Genomic DNA, 21,892 nt, shown 5'->3' on the forward strand with positions numbered 1-21,892 from the left:
ACCAAAATAGACATGCATTAACAAAATGCCCTGAAAACTTAACATAAAGAAAACAATTTAAATGAAACAGTAAGCAGAATAATAAAGATAAAAATGTTGTGAAAAGTTTTTTTTTTTTCTTTTTTGTGAACTCCAATAAACCTGCGTTATCTTTTTCAAGTGATACAGTGCCTAAATGAGCACGGTCATTTACCATAATAAAAAACAGTCATGCGCAAGCAGATACAGTCAACAAAACACAACACATTCTTCAAATTCTTTGCCGTATTACATATTTAAGTAAGGCAAGTTTATTTTTCAGTTAAAAGTGCTCCCGGCTATAATATTTTGCCGCTCGGCGGTAGAGAATTCCTGGGGAGAACCCTGAATAAAGCCTGTGTAAAACCTTTTACCATTTACAGTACATTCAACATAATTTAAGTTATTGCATCAATAACCACTTATGCTAAACTTTTTTTGTTGAGTATAGTTACCCTAATCTGTCTCGTACACCTGCTCTCCCTTCTGGTCTCGTTCGTTTCTCGTCATGAAATCAGCAGTTTACTTTATGCCCCTAAATTACATCATAATTTGTAGTTGGGAAAATAACGGTAATGGTAGTGGTGAAGGCCAGTAATTTAAACAGAAGTCTCGGTCAGCCGTCATGATGTTACAGCAGTGGGCTGTCAAATTATGAATTTACAGTGACTGAGACTACAGAACAGGTGTCTTTCAATCAGCTTGATAGAAACGAGTTTTGTGACTGCAACATGGCTGTGGCGTTTGAAACTGGGCCTCAGCTTCCCTCACATCAATTGCATTGTTGAAGGCTCAAGACTTATCCTTGCCTACTCAGACCAGAGTTGAAAAGCGATCAATACATGTTCTTGGGCTTATATTCTTCCTATTTTCAATAGCACATTCAGTTCCCATTGCCTGGAATACATAATCATGTTACAGAATAGCAACAATTTAAGCATTTAGATAGCATTATTGTGTGCTTCAATTGAAAGCACTGGGAATCAGTTTGTCATGCGGCAAAAGGCTCATCGAAAGAGTGCACTGAACCACCTTCTTCGACGCTAACAAGCCACTTCCAATAAACAACCCGGCATAGCATGAAAAGGGGCAGGTAAGGAATTCTGTTTAAAATGTCCTCCCATTCATTTCCAGCAGAGGGCCCTACTAGGTGCACATCAATCTGGTAACCCAAATCAAATGAGCCACTAACAATGTCCTTCTTTTAAGTGTTCTTAACTAGAAACAATGATATTATTGAGCCTGACTGCAGCCTTATCAGAATGCCCACCATTTGAAGTTTTGTTTTTAAGTTTTGGATCTAACCATACAGCTTAAAATGAACTTTATCTTTCGCCGAAGATCTCAAAGATCAGCAACATGTAAAACTGTCGCTCCAACAGTCGGCACTTTGACAGCTGCTGTGTGGCAGTCCAATAAAAAAAAAAAAATTAAAAAAAAAAGAAAGAAAATCCTGAAAACTGTAACGCGGTTATATTCTTACTTCAGTGTAGCCACACTGGCTACAGTATCAAAATTGCACTAGCCATAAAAAAAAAGCTACCTAAACACATTAAGCATATCATCCACAAAGACAAAATTAACTATTCAAAAGTAATACCTTGGCTAAAGCTACACTGCTTACACAAGCTACATTACAAAACACATTTTACTGGAAAAGCCAGGTAAAAAAAAAAAAAAAAAAAAAAACTTTTCATACAGCTCCTGACAGTCTGTAATCCGCTGTGCACAGAGTTTCATCTAACTTCTGCAAACCTTCAGGGTTATTTAGCCTAGGTTCCCAGCTGATTTTTTAATTTTAATTTTTCTATTGAGTTGAGTGCTTATCCAGCCTCTTTGAGACATCGCTTTCACAAAATCTGTCCATGCATGCGTATTACAGGGATACATATAAAATGTGCCCAGGAATGGTATGTACCTTCTTGTCTTACCCATGGTGTACATATGTTGTTTTTTTTTTTTCTCTGACAGAACAGGTCATTATCAACAAAACTTCTCCTGTACAAACCAAAGTAACCTAACAGTATTCTTCAGTCACACAGAATTGGTTTGGTGTTGTTTTTGAATCACCATGTATAGAAATAAAACAACTGTTGTTAAATTTGTTCCAGAGCATTAGAACAGCTGAGAAATGCCACAAGAGAAAGGCATAGTAAGCCGTACAGAGGCGACGTCGCCATTCCTGATGAAGTTTGGCAAAAAAAAAAAAAAAAAAAAAAAAAAAGAAAAAAAATTGAATACAGTCCATTATTTCCTTGGGTTTAGAATTGGCCTGCACTGCTGGGGTCACACTGGAGCAGACGGACTATGGAGGGGTCACTCTTGGCTCCTCTGATAAACTCTTCCAACGACAGCTTACCTGAAAAGCGGGGTAAAAGTATATGAAAAGTATATGCATTTAATATATTCAAACAAGGGTATTGCAACCATACAAGACAACAGGCAATGCAAAACTTTTGGAGCAGCAAACTGCCAAATGTTAATATCCAGAGAATATGGGCATCTCTTTTACCAGCCAAAAGTGAATTTGAAGTTTGTGTAGTTTTACTCAGACATTTTTTATGGATCCATTTCAACGTTATCTTCAGAATCCTGACAGAAGGTGGCACTCTTAAGCCATACTGACATTCTGACATAATGACATAATTGATCTCACACTGATGTCAACTCTACAGGTCCCGCAAGAATGCAGGTTATTTGTGACATCACAGTTAGGGGGGACTCTTCCACATGGTCTACAACTTAAACAGGCCCCAGATAATCCAAGAATAAAGTATGAAAACTGAGAGCTTCCTTTAACCGAAAGTACTAGTTATCATGTTATGAAAATACATGTGTGCTGTACCATGAGTTTCTTTAAAACAGCACATCTGAGACGTATGTAGCTAATGGAAGCGCAAAATGACTAAGACATTATTATTATTATTATTATTATTATTATTATTATTATTATTATTATTATTATTTAGCAGACACTTTTATCCAAAACGACTTACAGAGACTAAGGAGTGAGCTACACATCAACTGCTGCAGAGTCACTTCCACTAGGACCTCGGTTTTACGACACATCCAAAGGACAGCGCACAAGGTTAAGTGACTTGCTCAGGGTCACACACAGCGAGTCAGTGCAGAACTGGAATTGGAACCTGTACACTTAGTCGGCTATTAAAGAACCAAATATTTTGAAGTACTGTTGTGAAGGAAGTCATCGGCAGTTGAATATTCACTGTTGTCAGAAGTAGAACTGCATATTAGACAATGGATACTGACTTAAGTTTTATCTCAATTATTTTTTTACTTGATTTGCACCAGCTACGGAACACGGGTGCTTACCATCTCGATTGGTGTCCATCTGCCTAAAAATCTTCTCTGTTCTTTTCTCGGGAGTCGATTCATCTTCTGGCATTTTCATTACCGAGGATACCATCTTGTAAATTGCCTGTGAAAGAAGGCCACGGGAACATAAGCGAATGCTCTTCAAGTCAGCGTGTTGTGCTCCCCACATGCCCTTTATGCTAAATGTCACAAAACTAATGGGAACAAAGGAGACAGAGCAAGACGAGCAAGTCCGTGAAATGGAAACTGATCATCCCACATACTGCTCCATCGACACTGTATTTATAATTGCCATCTGCTTAACTACACAAGTGCTAGGTCACAGAAACAAGTGAAATGCTCCAAGTGTATTCAGTTTTTATGGGTCGTTATGTCACCTGGTTTTGAATTTCAATGACCAGCTTTTAGACCAAAAAAAATATCTTAATTTAGTCGTCCTATAAAATGCGATCAATAAACACAGTTTAAAAAAAGGTCTTGCAGAGCTTAAGGAAAATTCAGTGCTTGCAAAGGTACCACAAAATGTTCCTGTCAGGACAACGGAGGAAGTCCGCACCTTCGGTGACTTTTTTTTTTTAAGTAACAAAAACGCTTACTCAATGCCAAACATGAGCTAGTTAAGATTAGGGTTTCGGTGTAGAGGATTATTCATTGTTTTATTAACAATAATATGATAGCCAATCAGAGTGCAGTGTCCTGACGGGAATTTTGTGTTACCTCTGTTCGGACAGCGAGGAAAACACCCATAAACTACCAAAATGAGTAGTATATAGAGGAGCATGTGTTGTATATAGTTACAAAAAGGATTAAAAAAAGTTTGTGTTTTCATCCTAAAACTGCTTGACTTATGTTATCTATCAACCAAGTCTGCTTTCTGATGAAGTAAAAGATGAACAATGGAAGGACTAGAGTAAGCAATGGTTTAATATTCAGTAAGGTGTAAAGTGACGACACCTTGTCTGCAGCTTTACATTAACCAACACACAGTTACTTTCCAAAAACTGAAATACATATCTGTTTGAAGGAAACACATTTTTTTAAAAAAAGCTCTATGATTAAAAAGACATTAAAGATCAGGTAGAGGACATCATCTCTTTCAGGTGGTTTAACATAAAAGACATTCTTCAGCCCGTCAAAATGCCTCATACTGCAAAATGGCTTGAGTATCCTGAATGTGCACACAAAACCTCTAATTAGCCTTCATCTCTGACACTACCTGTGAAAGGCCAAACCAAGCATGGTGCCCAGGGAATTTCACTCGAAGCATTACGATGTACTTAAAAATAAAAATGGAGATGAAAGGAATTCAATTCTTAAAATGTATTCTGAAACCAAACTGTCCTGTGGGTACTAATCCTGTATCCCTAATGCACTCTTAATTAAGGGGGATATGAGATGACACACCAGTACTAATTTGGTAAATGGTTAGACTTAAAAACAGCCCAAACACTGTCCGCTGTTGGCTTTGACAGTCCTGAAGTACTTTACAAGTCAATCCCCTAAATCAGCCCTCTATGGTCAATGCACTTAACACTGTAGTTGGACATCTTCTAGAAGAACAGCCTTTTTTCATAACAGTTATAAATCAATGTGTAATTTGTCTTGACCACATTTATAAATGAGTGACTCAGAAAAAGGCCTGCAAGCTGACGTGTCTATTTATTCCTTGCATCAATTTTTGAATGTTCCTATGCTACGTTATTTTCAAGCACATTGGTGGCAAGTTTAATATTTAGCCTAGCAGGGTGAATTAAGGATTGGGGTTGGGAGTTACACAATACAATGTGATAATAAATTAATGCAGTAGGTTAATGGGGTTGATTTTAATCTTGTGAGTCTTGGGGTTGAGTCCAGCTTGCTTCAGATGTAAAACAAGTTTGATGGTTTCAAATGAGTCAGTTTATAGAGAATTATCTAATGAACATAAGTGCAAGTATAACATTCAGAGCATGTCTACCATGAATAGAGATGTATACATTATTTCCTACTGGGCAAACATGGGGATAGATAAGTATAATGTATTCTACATATCTCCTCTTCAAGTTGAAAATTGCAGGTTTGAAGGCGATCGCGGACTTAAGAAAAACGATTAATACCCACTTTGGCTTTTCCAAAAGTTCTCTTGTAGCATTAGAATTACTAAAAGAGGATAGTGCTGCTAAATGCTCAAACTGATATCTGACCCATAAACTTATATTATATTACAGTTTCATACATATACTGTAGCTGGTTATTATTTCTGTTCATTCACTGAACTTTCAAAAATACTGCAGCTCCACTTTTAGCATGTTTTAAAGGGTCATTTGTTTATTTGGCAGCATTTATGAATAAAGAAATTAATAAAAGTTTATTGAAGAGACAAAGTCATTTCAGAATATTGCTACAGTAGTTTTGGTACAGTCTTTGAACCTGTACCTCTGCAAGTGTTTTAGAGTGTAGGTATTTATTATTATTAATTATTTCTTCTAAAATAGAATTTCCCTTCTTTGGTTATTCTATTATTTGAAACCCATATAATTGCCTTCTCTTTTGCAAAGGTCCCAAATTCTAGCTCTCTCGATTTTAAAACTTTAGCCACTATAGTTCAGTATGTTTTAATTGGTAATTGTTTAATTGCTCGTTGAAGCTACATGACATGAAATGAACCAATACAGTAACTAAAGCTTGTCAGGAATATGAGTCACCAGGGGCTTACAGCAAACTTCTAGTAGTCAGTTCAACACTAAAATGAAACTTAGTTATAAAGCTAGACATACATTTTGGATGACAAGTCTTTATCACTGTATTTTTTTTTTCAGAACATAAAAGACTTTTCAAACATGTGTAAAGTTTTTTAAATAAGTTTCATTTGAGTACTACTGTATATCTTATGAACAAGTTTCCACTGTTTTTGTTTGTTTGTTTTTTGTTTTTCAAATATACACCCAGCTCCTAAATTTGTCAGGTTCCTTTGTCAGCCCATATATTAACTTGCCAAAAGACCTGTAAGCTGATGGGGATCACATATTCTACTTCTTCCTACTTTTTTTTTGTTCTACTAGCTGTGTGTGTTTATAGTTTGCTTATGGTTACTTATTGATTATTATAGTACTGGCATATCCCTTTTTTTTTTTTTTTTTTTTTAACCAGTGGGCATCTTCAGATAGTTTTTTCATGATTATCAGAGATTTCACGATTTCCTTGAAATGTTACCATGGCTGTGAAATAGAGCCCTATGAAAATCCCCATTTCTGAATTAATGTTATAAATATAAATTTAGCAAAGATCGGAATTATTTTTGCTAAAGATCACTCTTTCCAGTAAAAGAGGACAGTTCTGTTGTTATTTTTTTATTTATGGTTTTATTGTGTTTGATAATTCACTGAGGTGAAAATAGAATGGTTTTTAAAAGGCTGACATAAAAACAGAAACATTCTACAATTTTTCAGGGAAGTATTTACTGTTTTTCAGGGAAGTATTTAAATATCTGGGAACATTTGTTGTATAATAATATCTTGAAATACCAATTTTTAGACTGTAAAATGATGTGAAATAAGTCATTATTTACAGTGAAAACAAATAGAACCCAAGCTAGAACTGTTCAGGAACTCATCAGTGCAGTATTTTGTCTAGAAGTGTCTAGAAATGTCTGTTAAAAACTCTACAGATGTGGGGGCTCCCGAGTGGCGCATCCAGTAAAGGCACTCTGCATGAGTGCAGGATGTGCCCTATAGCCTGAACATTGCCAGTTCAAGTCTGGGCTATTCCACAGCCAACCATGGATGGGAGTTCCCAGGAGGAGGCACTCAATTAGCTGAGCATCACCCAGGGAGGGTCCTGCATTGTCCTCCAACACTGTAGATCTTGGGTGGCTGCATGGCAAATCCACAGTGTGTAAAGAAACAGGCAGCTGATGGCACACACTTCAAAGGACAGTGTGTATTCATCTTCACTGCTCCCAAGTCAGCACAGAGGTCAGCCTAAATAATAATTGGGCATTTCAAATTGGGAGAAAATAACAAAAATAATTTATAACAACTACATTTATTAAAAAAAAAAAAAAACTTTACAGATATTTTCTCACCATTTACAAAACAAAAATAAATTAGACAACAAGGCAAGCTTCTTGTTTTTAAAAAAAATGCCCAAAAATTAAGATGGCATACCTAATGTATAAATGTTTTTGCTGAACTGTATTTTTACAGTTTTGGCTTTCTCTTTTTACTAATTATCTGACCCTCTGGCAGGTTTATATTTAATACTTTACTTAAAACCTGCAAGTCAGCTAGTGTCTGCCAGCTCTGGTCTGTTACAAGCATACTGACATGTTTTATTGAAACACAGTCTGTGTATTAGTTTACCACTCTGGAACACAGCAGCATAACTTAAGTGCTCTGTACCACTGATGGGCTGCAATTACCTATTAATAATACCATCTGAACGACTCGCCTGGGAGAGGGTAAAGTGACTTACCCAGAGAGAATGGCATTTCACTTGTCATTTGGATTTCAGAGAATGATTTCCTCATAAATCACTTTTACTGAGGATGTCTGCCTTCACAAAGTGGGGAATTTAAGTATGAAACTGTATTTTAATGTGCAGATCTCCAAGGAGGTCTGCTGCTTATTTTTTCAGCTGACCCAAACATTCCCTTATTTAATGTCATTTTGTTGTATGTGTCAAATACACTTAAAGAAATACAAGACAAAAAAAGTTGTAAGTAACGAATTTGACTTAAGCTGAACTCATGTTACATAACATGGAATAAAAAGAGAAATAGTCATAAAATCAGAAGAGCATCAGACATTTTTCTGGATGATGACTTTTGCATCTTATGAAAGGGTCTAGAGATCAGAGTCACTACCAACCCTCCCACTCTCATTGATGGGGATATGCATGCTATTAATATTCTTGTGCTAAAGAAGACTCTGAGCAAGTTTATCACAATTGTACTAGTGGTCCTCTAGATATAGTAGGGCACAATAACCCCTAAATGGCACTTAGGCATTAAAAGCAGTATACTCACTCAGTTATCTGAAGTTGTTTTTTATAAAGGAATTATTTTTTTTGTTTTAACTTTACAAAAACATTAACATAACAGCAAACTATGCTCAATACTAAATGGAGTAATTCTACAAATCATATGCTGGCTCTTCATAGTTTTATTTGGCAGAGTGGGGGTTGTGGTTCAAAGCCAGTTAATGTTCAACTCGCTGGTGCATTCTAGTTCAAAGACTCTAATCCACACTGCCTGGGCAGAGTTTAGGTTGGAAAGGATTCAAGCTCAGAGCAAACTACATGTTTCTAAAAATAAACACTCAATTGAAATAGCTTTCTGCTGAAATTAGGTGGATGAGAACTGGCTTGCATGCAGTTTTCAACCACAAACAGCTGCCTTAAATACAAGGCCAGGTGGATTTTATAAAAAAAAAAAAGTCTCATCAAATCTGACTGGAGAAACTGGGGTTCGGGGTGGGGAGGAGTAACAATCAGCAGTGAATATACACACCTTTGTGTCAGTATACAATACAAACTGTTAGCATTGTAAAAACACTATTCTCAATGGTAATGGAAGAGGCTGTACTAATTACCTTTGGAAAATGCTATTTCTGAAATAGACAACCTATATTTAACTTTGGACGAGTTTCAACGATAAACCCAAAAGACTGGATGAGGGTGGAACTTTCTACTTCAAATGCTCAAAACTCTCTAGTAGTTTTAACATAACAATGGATCCAATACATATAGTAGACATGTTTATGTTCATTACTTGTTCAAGTTATGGCTTGTTTTATAGCTCATAAAATACATTTTAAAAAAGGGGATTGATGTGCATATATAAACATATTACTGCATTTAGGAGATCTATAAGAATGAAAAGAACCACGACTCTGGGGGAGGGTGGGATTGGCACTAGCAAAGGTTTAGGAGACAGAAAACATGGCAGACACTTCTTCACTTTTCATCAATGCTAATATTTACACCGACTTTACATTGAATACATGGCTATCGATCAACCAAGTCACAGAATCTGTACCTGAACTATCTCCAGCATTTCTGACTTGCTGATGTAGCCGTTTCCATCCAGGTCGTACATACTGAAGGCCCACTTCAGCTTCTGTTCCAGCTTTCCCCTTGAAGTCACACTGAGAGCGATGATGAACTCCCTGAAATCGATTGTTCCATCTCCATTAGCATCAAAGGTGCGGAAAACGTGCTCCGCAAATTTGGAAGCATCACCGTAAGGGAAGAAGTTCCCGTAAATTTTCTTAAACTCTTCCATTGATAAGTTGCCACTGGGGCAATCCCTAAGAAAGCCTTTGTACCACTCCTGGATTTCATGCTCTGTGAAGTCCGTGCTTTCCAATAAATCCTGCATCATTTCTGGGCGGAGCTTGCTGTTCTGCTTCCCCATCTTGACTTCTGGATTTTAACTGCAAAGAAAAAATTTGTTTTTTGTAAAGAGCAACTATCAGAACTGAACAACTATCATTCTCAAATATCTGCTTTAAAAAGGCAAAAGCATGTCTGTAAAAATCACAAAATCACAAGGGTCCGTAGTATAATGAAAAGTTAGGCCAACATGATCCACGGCTTATGTAATAGCATTTCTTAACAAAATGGCGAAAAAGATTATAACCATATGTGAATTGATAAAATAAATGTTCATTCAAAGTTGAATAATATTTTGGTAAATATTAACTGTGATGTATGTACATAGGTATAGTATAGGGGTGTCTATACTATATTCATATTGATGGGGAATATACATACTTGCTTATATGTTAGATTTCAACATTTTAATTAAACCTTTTCATATTATTATTATTATTAGCAAATGTCCTTATCCAGGGTGACTTACAATTGTTACAAAGTATCACATTACAAAACATCCATCCATCCATTGTCAATAACCTCTTAATTGCTAACCTGGCATACACAGGGTGTAAGGCAGGACTACACCCTGGATGGGACACCAATCCACTGCAGGGCACCACACACACAAGGGCATTTTAGAGTGACCAATCAACTTAACAAGCATGTATTGGACTGTGGGAGGAAACCAGAGTACCCGAAGAAAACCCACATGAACACAGGGAGAACATGCAAACTACACCCAGGCAGATTTGAACCCAGGACCCTGGCGCTGTGCAGCAACAGCACTAACCACTATGCCACCGTGCCACCCATTACAAAACATAACATTATAAAATACCACACTGTAAAATATCACATATGGATAAATCCAGCTGCAAAATATTTTATCTAACTATATTCGCAGCTGGAATTCAAACATTAGAAAAAGCTTAAGAACAGTCTATTAAGACCTGTTCAGTGACAGTCTAATAAAATATTTTGTTCAGACAATCTGGTACTTGCTAAGATGTAAGGTTTAAACAATTCTCTAAGTGGATTTTTTTTTTTTTTTTTACATGCTTGTGGTTCAATGAATTAGTCTGTTAAATATCAGCTGCAAACTGACAGACAGTAAAACTCTTTTCAACTGAAAGTCTCTTATTCTCCAGCCAGGACGATTCCTTTCTCCACTAATTAGAACATTTTCAGTTTCTGTTAAAACAAGTCCCTGTGGCAAAGTGCCCGCCCTTGTGTGTATTATATGTTGTGTGTTAATGTTGGTGAATAGTCATTGGTACACTGGATATAAACGGCTCTGTGCAACACGAGTGTTTAAAATGTATATTTGTATTTAGGCACAAGGATTCCACAGCACTTCACGTGCAAGTAAAATGTAATACTATGTGAGCATGGGGAATTGCACTTTATTAATTCACATGCAGTTGTACCGCGACTCCAACTGAATGATTGATTAGCAGTCAAGTCTCGGTACAGCTGCATAAAAGCAGCATGTTTTCGGTGAGTGGAGAACGGAATTGGAGACGGAGGTAATTGTAAAAGATAAGACAAATAGAAGCTCACCGTGTTTTGTTTAGTGATAGTCCATTTTGTAGTGTCCTGTGTTTTTGTTTGTTACCACCGTTTATTTTCTGTTCTGTTTATTTATTAAATGCTGAGCGAAAGCATTCGCTCAGTTCCACCAAACTCCACCTCTTGTTGTTTTTATTTCCTGGCTCTGGTCTGACGCCAGCCACTCCGGCCGTCTTTATGATAGTCCCTCATCAGAATCAAACACCAGCTGGATGTTCAGGACACTAGAATCAGACTGGTGCTGAAGAACTGGGTGACAACTTTTCTAACAAGCTGTTCGATTTTCATTCCAAGTCAGTCTTTTGACCTGGTTTTGAAAGGCCCATCATGTTCAGTGTTGCATAAGGGTATAGAAATTGCAGTATGTCAACTCTGGACAAAACCTATAGCTATAACATTTGGCATACTCATTTAATGTGGTGATGGAATGGAGCCAAATTCCTAATACATTAACAGGCTGTTAATGCATTGGGTTACACTGCATTTACTGCTTAATGCTTTCTGAATATGGCCATTAATCTCCTGTTGTCAGTTTCACTCAAGCTAAAATGGGTAGAAGTAGAGACTAAATACTACATACTGCTACATCTATATACTGGGTGATTCCAGCTCAAGTGGACAAACAGGGTTTACTCATCCTCTTATGTCAATTCATTATTTTTGGTTGAAAAAACCCTTGAAACAGGCTTTTGTTTGTTGTTGTACATCAATGTTACATTCAAAATAACCCCAAGCACCTAACAGCAGCATTCATGTAAATTAACTGATTTCCCTGTCTGGGGAGCAGTTGTCAGGGTAATTTGGCGGAAAAAATGTTTATATGTGCTACACACCCTGCAACCATCCCGCAGCCCGCCAGAGGCCTCCGGCCACCAGTTTGGAAACCCCTGGCTTACCCAATTGTCAAGAAACTTAACATTATTTAGCAGAAAGTATTGAGAATACAAGATTCTGGGGCTATCTGGGGGTGTGTCTGTCTGTTCATCCATCTGTCACTTACATTGTTGCCTATACCTGGAGAACCGCTTGTCCAGTTGTCATGATTTGCATAAAAAACTTGAAAATCTTGATATATATATATATATATATATATATATATATATATATATATATACTGCATCTCCATCATTTCCCTTGCCAAAATATGCTCTGTTAGCAAAAGACACTTGGCCATTAGGTTAACAATGTTGCACTTGAGACAGTTCTGGGGTAACACAAAGATAATGCAGGTCTAAGCCGAGAGTCACGGCTGATTTCTCAATCCCTTTCAAGTTAAACTGTTAGTGGGCAAACTGTCCCAATCTCTTCTCAATCAAGATTAACTGAAGAGAAAAACCAACAGGAGACCTAATTCTTACAGCAAATGTGCAGCCAGTTTTCAGATGCAGTTCACTTTCAGTGGCAGTAAACTGATACTGTACTCTGCGTCCACTTGCTGGCAATGAAAAAGAACAAAGACACCCTAAACTGTAATCACTGCTCTTTTATACACTATGGCAGGAGTGTCCAATCACAATAATTAACTACTTCAGGGTCTGGATGGAGAGTTAATTGGCTCAGTTAAACAAATTTACAACATGGTTGGAACAAAGACCACTTCAAAGTCAACACTCCAGTTCAAGGGCAGCTACCACTGCTGCCCGCCATATAGAACAAAAATACTATAGTTATATTTTAGTTTACTAAACTGTAGTTTTCCAAAAAAGACAAAATCCTCACGTAACCAACAGCCAAGCTGTGTCAAGATAATCAATATCCACTTAGCATAGTGTATAAATACAAGCCAAGCTGTGAAACTTCGTACTACCCTTAATAGGAAAGCTGCTTTGGGTTTGTGTTCCAGAGTAGCAGGACTGGGTTCTGTCAGACTGGTTAATGTGGAGGGAAAGTGTCTTTGGTGACGGTTCTGGTGAGAATATGATCCACCCTCAGTGCTGCTGACCCATGAGCAGCTTGTGGTGCTTCATGAATGTGAGCTACAGACACAGTAATTTACTCCATTTTAGACAGTAAAATCTGTCATGTAAAATATATATATATATATATATATATATATATATATATATATATATATATATATATACACACACACACACACACACACACCTATATATATATATATATATATATATATATATATATATATATATATATATATATATATATATATATATAAAAATATATTAAAAACAGTAAGGTTCCTCAAGACCAATTGGCCACTTTAAACATGCTATGCCGGTCAAGTACATATTGTTATATGTACAGTAGGACATACATCTGGAAGTTGTAAATCCTAAAGGCAGCTGGAGCTTGTGTTGAAATCCTGGGCCCTCAGTCTCTGTGCAAATAAATGGTGCTCTCAGGGATGCATTACAACAATCACACCCTTTTTTAGGCAGCCAGGGCAAAGCATATTTTATTAGTTTGCTTCTAAATTTATCCAGCACATGTAGATGATAAACACTGGGCCTTAGCACAGGACCAGTGCTTAATTTGTAAAGAAAGAAGTGCAGGGATGCAAGCAATGGCAATAATCCCATTCTTAAGAACCGCACATTCAAAATTGTAACAAGTTTATTTGAAAGTTTATTGTACTTACTAGTGTTAGATGTTTAAAATCACATTTATATACAAAATTATGTGCTGAAAAATAAAATGAATTAAAAGCAACCACAGGACACAAAACACACACACACACACACACACACACACACACACACATATATATATATATATATATATATATATATATATATATATATATATATATATATATATATATATATGCCTGCAGTCCTCGACTTACGACGCAAAAACTCTTTTGCATTATTACCCTGCTTTGACTTTATGATAATGATATCGATACGGCATTTACAACATGACGAGACCTGAGCCATGCATCATGTGCGCATGCTCGGTGTCCGAACTGCAGTACCTGCCGTGGTCGCCCAGACTTAAGTCTAGCGTTTTTTTTTTTTTTGTTGTTGTTTTTTGCCGTTAACAATGTCTGATATGAGCAATTGACTCAAAACGAAACCTAAACTGTGAACTCTGTCACATGATGATGGGCTTAACTTCAGGCGATCGTATTTCCTGCTGGGAGTACCTCATACACACATTGAACACGTCATAGGAAAGCCCCGAGTCTGTATTTTTAAACTCGCCAGGTAGGTGTCTCAGTAATATGCGCGTAATCACCAGGCTAAGTGTAAGGAATTAATTAAATGTCTGCATGAGTACAATATAACAGGTCATGTTTGTAAAATTATATTATCTGGCTGAAGAGTCAGGAACGTAACCCCAATTTATAACATGCTCCAATGGGAAAATGTGCTTCGACTTACAACGCGACTTTCAGGAACCAATTGTGTCATAAGTGCGAGGACTGCTATATATATATATATATATATATATATATATATATATATATATATATATATATATATATATGTGTGTGTGTGTGTGTGTGTGTGTGTGTGTATATATATATATATATATATATATATTATATATCTATATATATATATAATATATATATATTTCTATATATGACTATGTGTAGGCGTCTATCCCATCTATGTGTAGGCGTCTAGCCCATAGGGCAGAGTGGGCACGTGCACCCTCCACTTATTTTGCTTTGTGTATATGCACTATTATTCTATGTTTTGTTATGGTTTTGCATTCAAACGGTTTAAAATGAAATACACAAAATGGAAAGGCATTCAGAGGACTCCAGAAGACCAACATTGATTAAAAAAAAAAAATAAACTACACCCTACACAAACATTGGTTTGACCCCTGGTCCGCACTGTGTCAATATCTAAAATTATCAGCGATGTGACTGCAACAGAACCCACTAGGCAGTTTGTGGAGATTACAAAAAAAATTATATGAATTAAATTTATGCTAGGTAGGTGGCTGTTAGCTTAGTTTGTTTTTATTCTCTGTTATTTAAATTCTATTCATTGAAAAGGCAAGAGAGAACCAGGCCGGTTTTATTATTATTATTAGGCTACAGTATTTTTCTTATTAAAAACTTGTCATTGTTCTTTATTGAAATGAATGTTCAGCTTTCATATTGAAGCTTGCTGTGTACTACTCATTCAATCAAACCAAGCAGGAATTTGCTTGCCTGGTTTAAGATGTTTTTCCAGTCAAGTAAGATTATTTGTGTATATAAAAACGACAATAGAGTTGCAGTCCTTCTCTCGCAGCCAGTGTCATCTTACTTTAAAGGCATGTAGCTGAAATCGTAAAGTAAGTACGAACATCCCTGGTGGACCCTGTCTTTAGGACACAAAATAACTTGCAGAATGGATAAAACGGTGTTGAGAATTTTAAGAAAACACACTTGAGAGCAAAAAACTGTATGAAATTTGTAACTTTCATAACTGTAGAGACAGCCCCGGCAAGCCCCGGTACAAATTAAGCACTGTACAGGATGCTACTGTGGGCACATCCATTCACCCTTGCCTGTGCTTCTATGTACCTCCGACGGTTGTATCTTTTTCATGTGGCCTGCAGCGGTGTTTCAGAGGCTGATGGCAATTCCAGTCTCTCACGAGGGGGAAGCCCATTTCTACTGGTTCACAGAACTGACTTTGCCTTTCACAGCTCACATGTCAACTGAATGCATTAGAGGTACTTTGAAGATTGTGCAGAAAGAATCCAAAGGTTAAATAACTTTACTACTTACACGCTCCTGAGGGATTTACATTTTCATGTCATTTTAAGTGAATTAGACCCCCCCCAAACACCCACTTCTCTATTATTATTACGATTATAATTATTAATAATGATCTCCATGTGAACAGCCACATAGACATGTCTGTTAATGTTTCCCTTCTATATAATGTTACTGAAGCATAATGTACACTGTACTCTTCAGCCCTGGTGCAATGCTCTCTCCCTCAGCCTGGACTGTTTAGTGCAAGGAAACGTAAGGAAAGAATGATAACTTTGAGCCTACATCCTAAATATTGAATCTCTTCATACTGTAGCTTGTATCCCTGTGACGGGTTAAAATAATATATGTGACTGTTAATCTTAAGTATCCTACAGTACCTATGTATACCTATTCTTTGTTTTGGCAAATGTACTCAACACAATAAATAAAATAAAAAAAAAAAAACAGAACGCAAACCATGTAGGGACCAGAGCTGTATTTTGACATATTTTAGGAAGTTATTAAATTGAGCATTTAAAGTTTTCTTTTATAGTTATTACTTCTTCGCTACTTCTACAATATCCATATATCTGTTGCTAAGCTCTGCAAGAAATGTAGTTAAGGGCTAAGCATAGGTTTTAACAGGAATGCAAACAGGCCTTTATAATTGAGACTGTAGCCTCCCAATTAGGGAACTCTCAATCACCTCTGACTCAATTCTCTTATTATTAGCTCACCATATCCAATCACATCAGACGTGCCTAAAAACACTCTGTATGTCCCATGATATTCACACTTTAGCGAACAGTGAAGAAAACCATGTAATTATAAATAAATGACAAGTCAAACCAAACCACATTTTTTTCCATAGACATGACACAAAACAAAATTGCAAAACTACTTTGATCAAAATAGTCCCAGATGCTACATTTAACGCCAATATCAAACCAACATGTAATGTTCAAAATAATTAAAAGTATATATACAATTGCACTGGCTTTGGGTCTTCAGACTTAAGTTAAACTTCTTTGAGAAGCTTTTAAAGAAACTCTTAACTCCCCAAAGGTGAATCAGAGGCCGGACTACCATTACAATGATACAAGGAGTCATAATTTTCAGTGCAGGTCACTTTCCCTGTTTACATATCCCTCCCTTACTCTGATCAAAGATCCATTAAATCTCAATCCATTCAATATATCCATTAAAATGAATGGTCTCTCTATTGTTGTGTTGTGTTCTCTGTTGTGTCATCCAATTATGTCAGTGTAACCAGGATTTGCTGGGCACTGTGGTGTTTGGTAAAAGATTTCCAGACCTGTCTGTGCCTGAACTTGAGTGAAAGGAGAAACAGTCAGAGTATTTATTTATTTATTTGTTTAACTAAGGAATAGCCAGACAATTCCTTCAGTTAAAATGCTAATGCTCACACTCTGTATATGCTCTATGGAAAGGACAGGTTGCAAATCAATTAGGAAGTTAAGTGGAGTGAATAATTTGTTATGCAAATGACACTGTACTGAAATAAGTCCTGTAATAACAATGTATTCTTCCTGCTGCGAGTCAGAATCAGGAGAGATAGTACATCAGAGATTCTGACAGCAGGTGTTCAGTTACATTAGGAGGTGCTTCTGCATTCAGTTCACAATCTACAGTATTAAAGAAAAGAAAGAATTAGAATGTAAAACATGGCACCCCAAACTAGGATGAGGTGACCTTGTGGGGATCATTCCTCTTCAAACAGTCGACCCATTTCTGTAATATAAAATTATCCTCTTGAAGCATTCCTTTAAAATTGTGGTTCTTCCCGTCAGCATGTTGTTACTTGTTTGTTTGGTTTTTTTTAGCTTGATTAGATGCACATGGTCGAGGAAAACAAAAGAGAATAAAAAGGCACATATATGAATGCTAAATATGGGACTGGGTCATTATTACATAGTAAATGGACGCTGTAATCCTGTTATTAATATAATGGCATTTTGAATGGTTGAATTCACCGTGGTGAGGCGATTTGGATTTCCTGTGAAGCCAATTTATATGTGAGAATAACATCACCATAACTTACAGTACACTTATAAACTAGAAAGGTCTCAGTCCACCAACATCTTAAGTTAACCATTATATTGAGTTCTGGAACTATTGAAAACAAAACACTGAAATGGTAATACTAAATACTGGATGCTAGCTTTAAGTGGTCAACCCAAGTTAAGTCAGCTTAGTATGCATTGTGTTAATGAGTTTTACATTCATGGTACAGTAGCACAGAGGCTCAGTGAAAAAGAGGATATTGTCAACCTTGACTTGAAATGTTAACCTAAAACAGCATTTCCTTTTTGCATGTTAAACTTGATAAGGCAGCTGCATGATCTGCATGTGTTCTGTTAAACTGATGGAAGATTGTCAAGGACAATAATAATCACTGCATTGATGAAACTCTCCACTCCTACATACTCCATTCAATAAGCATGTCAACGATCTCCACGCTGCACCGGTAGCCTCCTTGGACACTATCCCAGAAAAGAAACTCAGGCCTACTTTCTATCTGAGACTAGAATTAGAAGTCTTTAAAAAGCAAAACACACAAGAGAATTTTCAAGAAAGACCTCAGGTAAGGTGACCATACACAGCAGTACAAAACAGTCTTGCAATGTAAAAAAAAAAACCTTGGATTGGTTGTTTGACAGGATGTGGTGATTTCAGCTCAGATCTTCATGGACATGTGTAGCCCATCCCCCATATTTTTGGGAAGGGGTGTGGGAAGTCCTTTACCTCAGCACTATGATTGTTATGGATAAAGTTCAATCTCCACCAAATCCAAATTCTCGCACTATTTAAAAAAATAAAACATTCTAGCTATTTTCTGAAGATTAGCTGTACTTATTTTGACAAGTGATGACAGGGTAGCCTAAACAAACCAGACGTGGGACAGCAATAAACCATTAAGGAGGATCCCTGCAGGTTACCCCTGTTCAGAAATGGGTGACATGAAGATAAATATTTAGAGAATCAGCTGTTCCTGAATTCCGATAAAACTAGCAAAACTTTAGTCAATGTCTGAATGAAATGTTGTTAGAAACATTTGACTGCTGTACAAAGTTTCCTTAGCATCATTCATTTCTCAGTGTTTAAAGCTATGGATGCTCCTGAACACTGACAACGGAACGGTCCCGTCAGTGTCAGTCACCTTGTCTCCATCTGATAATCTTTTAACCCTTTAGGGTCCAAACTATTTTCACCAGTTTTTTTTTTTTTTTACTGTTGTTAGATTTGTGCACATACATCTTCAACTATACAAGTTTACAGGTACATATCATGTATACATACATAACATACCAAAAACAAAACAAACAAACAAAAAAAAAAATGTAAAATTGAAACCGGTGCAAAATACCAACAACATAAATAAGAAACAAAAACACATTCAAATTATTTGTGCCACTCCATAAGGCACAGTGACAGGTCTGGTGGGGGGAATACACTGTCTGGTAAAGGGGGGTGGATGCACACAGACCACCCCCCCCCCCCCCCCACCTACGTGACAGCACCTATCTCTCCCCAGGGGGGGGGGGTGACAGGTCATCTGTTCCCCCCACACTGTCCAGTAGAAAGGGGGGTGTGGGGGTGGATGCACTGTCTATCCCCCCCCCCCCCCCCCCCCCCCCCCCCCCCCCCCCCCCCCCCCCCCCCCCCCCCCCCCCCCCCACCCCCCCCCCCCCCCCCCCCCCCCCTCCCCTGTCAGAACAGTGGTCTGTCATGTAGGTCTGGGGGGGGTGGTCTGTCCCACGTAGTGGGGGTGGGGCAACCACCCCTGTCTCTTTGTTGGGGGGAGAATGGAGATCCACCCCCCCTCTACCACCCCCCCCCCCCCCCCCCCCCCCCCCCCCCACAGTGGCCCCCCCCCCCCCCCCCCCCCCCCCCACTCTACCAGACAGTGCATCTTCATCGCAGCATACTGATAGGCTGGAATACCAGGAATAAACAAATGGGGCCTCATTGGAAAGCTCCAAGCCTCCTATTTCAAATTTCCATTGCAAACAGGGCTGTCTCGTACAATGCCTGAGTAAAAAGAGTTCAAAGTCCAGGTCGTCGGCAGGGTATTTAACATGGGCCGTACCCTAAAGTCTCCCCCTCAAAACACGGTGACAACAAAATGGATTAATTTGGGCTGGTCCGTTCCAGACAAAATCAGGGACATACTAGGTAACATACTAAGCAGTGACACTAGATAAACCATTGCAGGCAAGGCTATTTTAATACAGTACCTCCTGCTAAAGTAAGCCCTTCCAACTAAAGGTACAGTAAAAGCCACAGATTACAACGCCAACTCTTCACTGATTATCACAATACCAAAGCTCCAAGGGCCTGATAATAGGGAATGCCCATACACGCCCTCTTCCCTTGATACTTAAACGATGTCAGTGTGAATAGAAGCACCTGGTTTATATGCAGGGTTGTATTTAGATTTCAGTTTCTGGGAATTCTTTTTATTTTTATCAATCTATTAATTTAGGAACTTCCTCCAACCAACTAGATGTTTTGACATTTAAAGGAAAGAAATGGATCCTAAAGCTGACTCTCTGCCTTTCATCCTTCCCTAAAAGATCACGTCACAGAAGGCTGCAGTGCTTTTCATGGTTTTGGAACTGGGTTAGGACTCCTTATTTATATTAGGCAATGTGAATTCACACAATTCACTGATACTGGCTTGGTACAGGTTTTTATCAGAAGAGTTCTACAAATTGTTATTCATCAATACATTCCTGAACTGTAAGGTGGGGAGGGGGGCAATAAGTGGTAATTGTGATGCTCACAGCTATGTCTTTGTCTTTGCTAATACTGGCCCCTATTAACAAACATGTTTTGAGGAAAGTTTTGTTCAGGAATCTATTTTCAAAGCCCGATTTGATTAAATGCAGTTCATGACACCTGCTTTACAGACAGGAAGGGGCGTAGTTTATTCCCATTTTTCAGCACTGTTAAACCACGTAGCAGTTTTGTGAATACGGCCCACTGTTTCCAACCCCACTTTGCTATTTAAAACTATTTACATACTAACCTTACGGCTCTATCTGCACCTGTTGTTTCTCTAACTAAAGTTATCGGCACCAGTTGTCTCTCTAACTGAAAGTTAGTTGTGCAACCAAGGTTTACCACCAGATACAGAATCCTCCAGCAAGGAAATTCTCCTTTTCCAAAATTTAAAAAAATCAAAGTAATCTAAAATGTCTTTTATGTTGTTTAATAATCCTATCGTATTCCTGCTGGCAGGGCCGGACGTGAAGCAAGCAGTCTCGTGCAGGTGAGTTCATTTCTTAAGAAGAGGGGTGAAGGCAAGTTTGTTCCCAAGTGTTCCTGTGGTGGTTTGAGGTAAACAGACATCCACAAGGAATCAGATCATTAGTTATTTAAATAGAGAAGGAAATGGTTTCTCTAAAAACAGTTTTAAAAGGTTGTGCAAGAGAAATTGTATTCAACTTGGTTAAGTTCCACCAGCAATTAAACCAAATAGTAAATTACCAGCATTTGCTGTATTTTATTTATAGTGAATTTTGGCGCGTGTATCAAACTACAAACGCAGTAACAGTGTATCTGTTTATCAACCAAACAAACGTAATTTATGGGGAAATTGTGTAATTATGTTTATTAATGCCTTAAACTAACATTGACAGAACAGTTGATTTGACAGAGAACGCCCGTACAGGAAGCGGAACGTGAGTAGAGTTCCTTGCAGGTCACAGACAATTTAAGTTGGGCCAGTAATACTGTATTCTCAATTCTTAATAAAGCAAGAGCAAGGGGTCTACAGTATTTTAAATGACCTTAATGATTTTCAGAGCACCTCGTTTAACTGTGCCTTCACTGTTTGTAGTGACGTTAATAAGAACTGTAGGTCAACAAGTCATCCCTTTGGGAAAGCACTAGCAGGGTTAATATACAGTGTAGTAAAGT

At 37.7% G+C, this 21,892-nt stretch overlaps 1 protein-coding gene across 3 annotated transcripts in view; it reads right to left on the reverse strand.

The window, feature by feature from the left end:
• The window catches only part of LOC121313246 (neurocalcin-delta), a 93,903-nt gene continuing 72,011 nt past the window's right edge, over nucleotides 1-21,892 (reverse strand). For all 3 annotated transcript variants that reach the window (XM_041245584.1, XM_041245585.1, XM_041245586.1), the window contains 3 exons: nucleotides 9,371-9,767; nucleotides 3,352-3,457; nucleotides 1-2,377 (listed from right to left, as the gene is read on the reverse strand). In XM_041245584.1, the coding sequence (XP_041101518.1) occupies nucleotides 2,280-2,377; nucleotides 3,352-3,457; nucleotides 9,371-9,748 (582 nt within the window). In that variant the 5' untranslated portion in view covers nucleotides 9,749-9,767 and the 3' untranslated portion in view covers nucleotides 1-2,279. The remainder of the gene's footprint in view (nucleotides 2,378-3,351; nucleotides 3,458-9,370; nucleotides 9,768-21,892) is intronic.

Source organism: Polyodon spathula, chromosome 3 (genome assembly GCF_017654505.1).
Source record: "Polyodon spathula isolate WHYD16114869_AA chromosome 3, ASM1765450v1, whole genome shotgun sequence".
NCBI lineage: Eukaryota > Metazoa > Chordata > Actinopteri > Acipenseriformes > Polyodontidae > Polyodon > Polyodon spathula.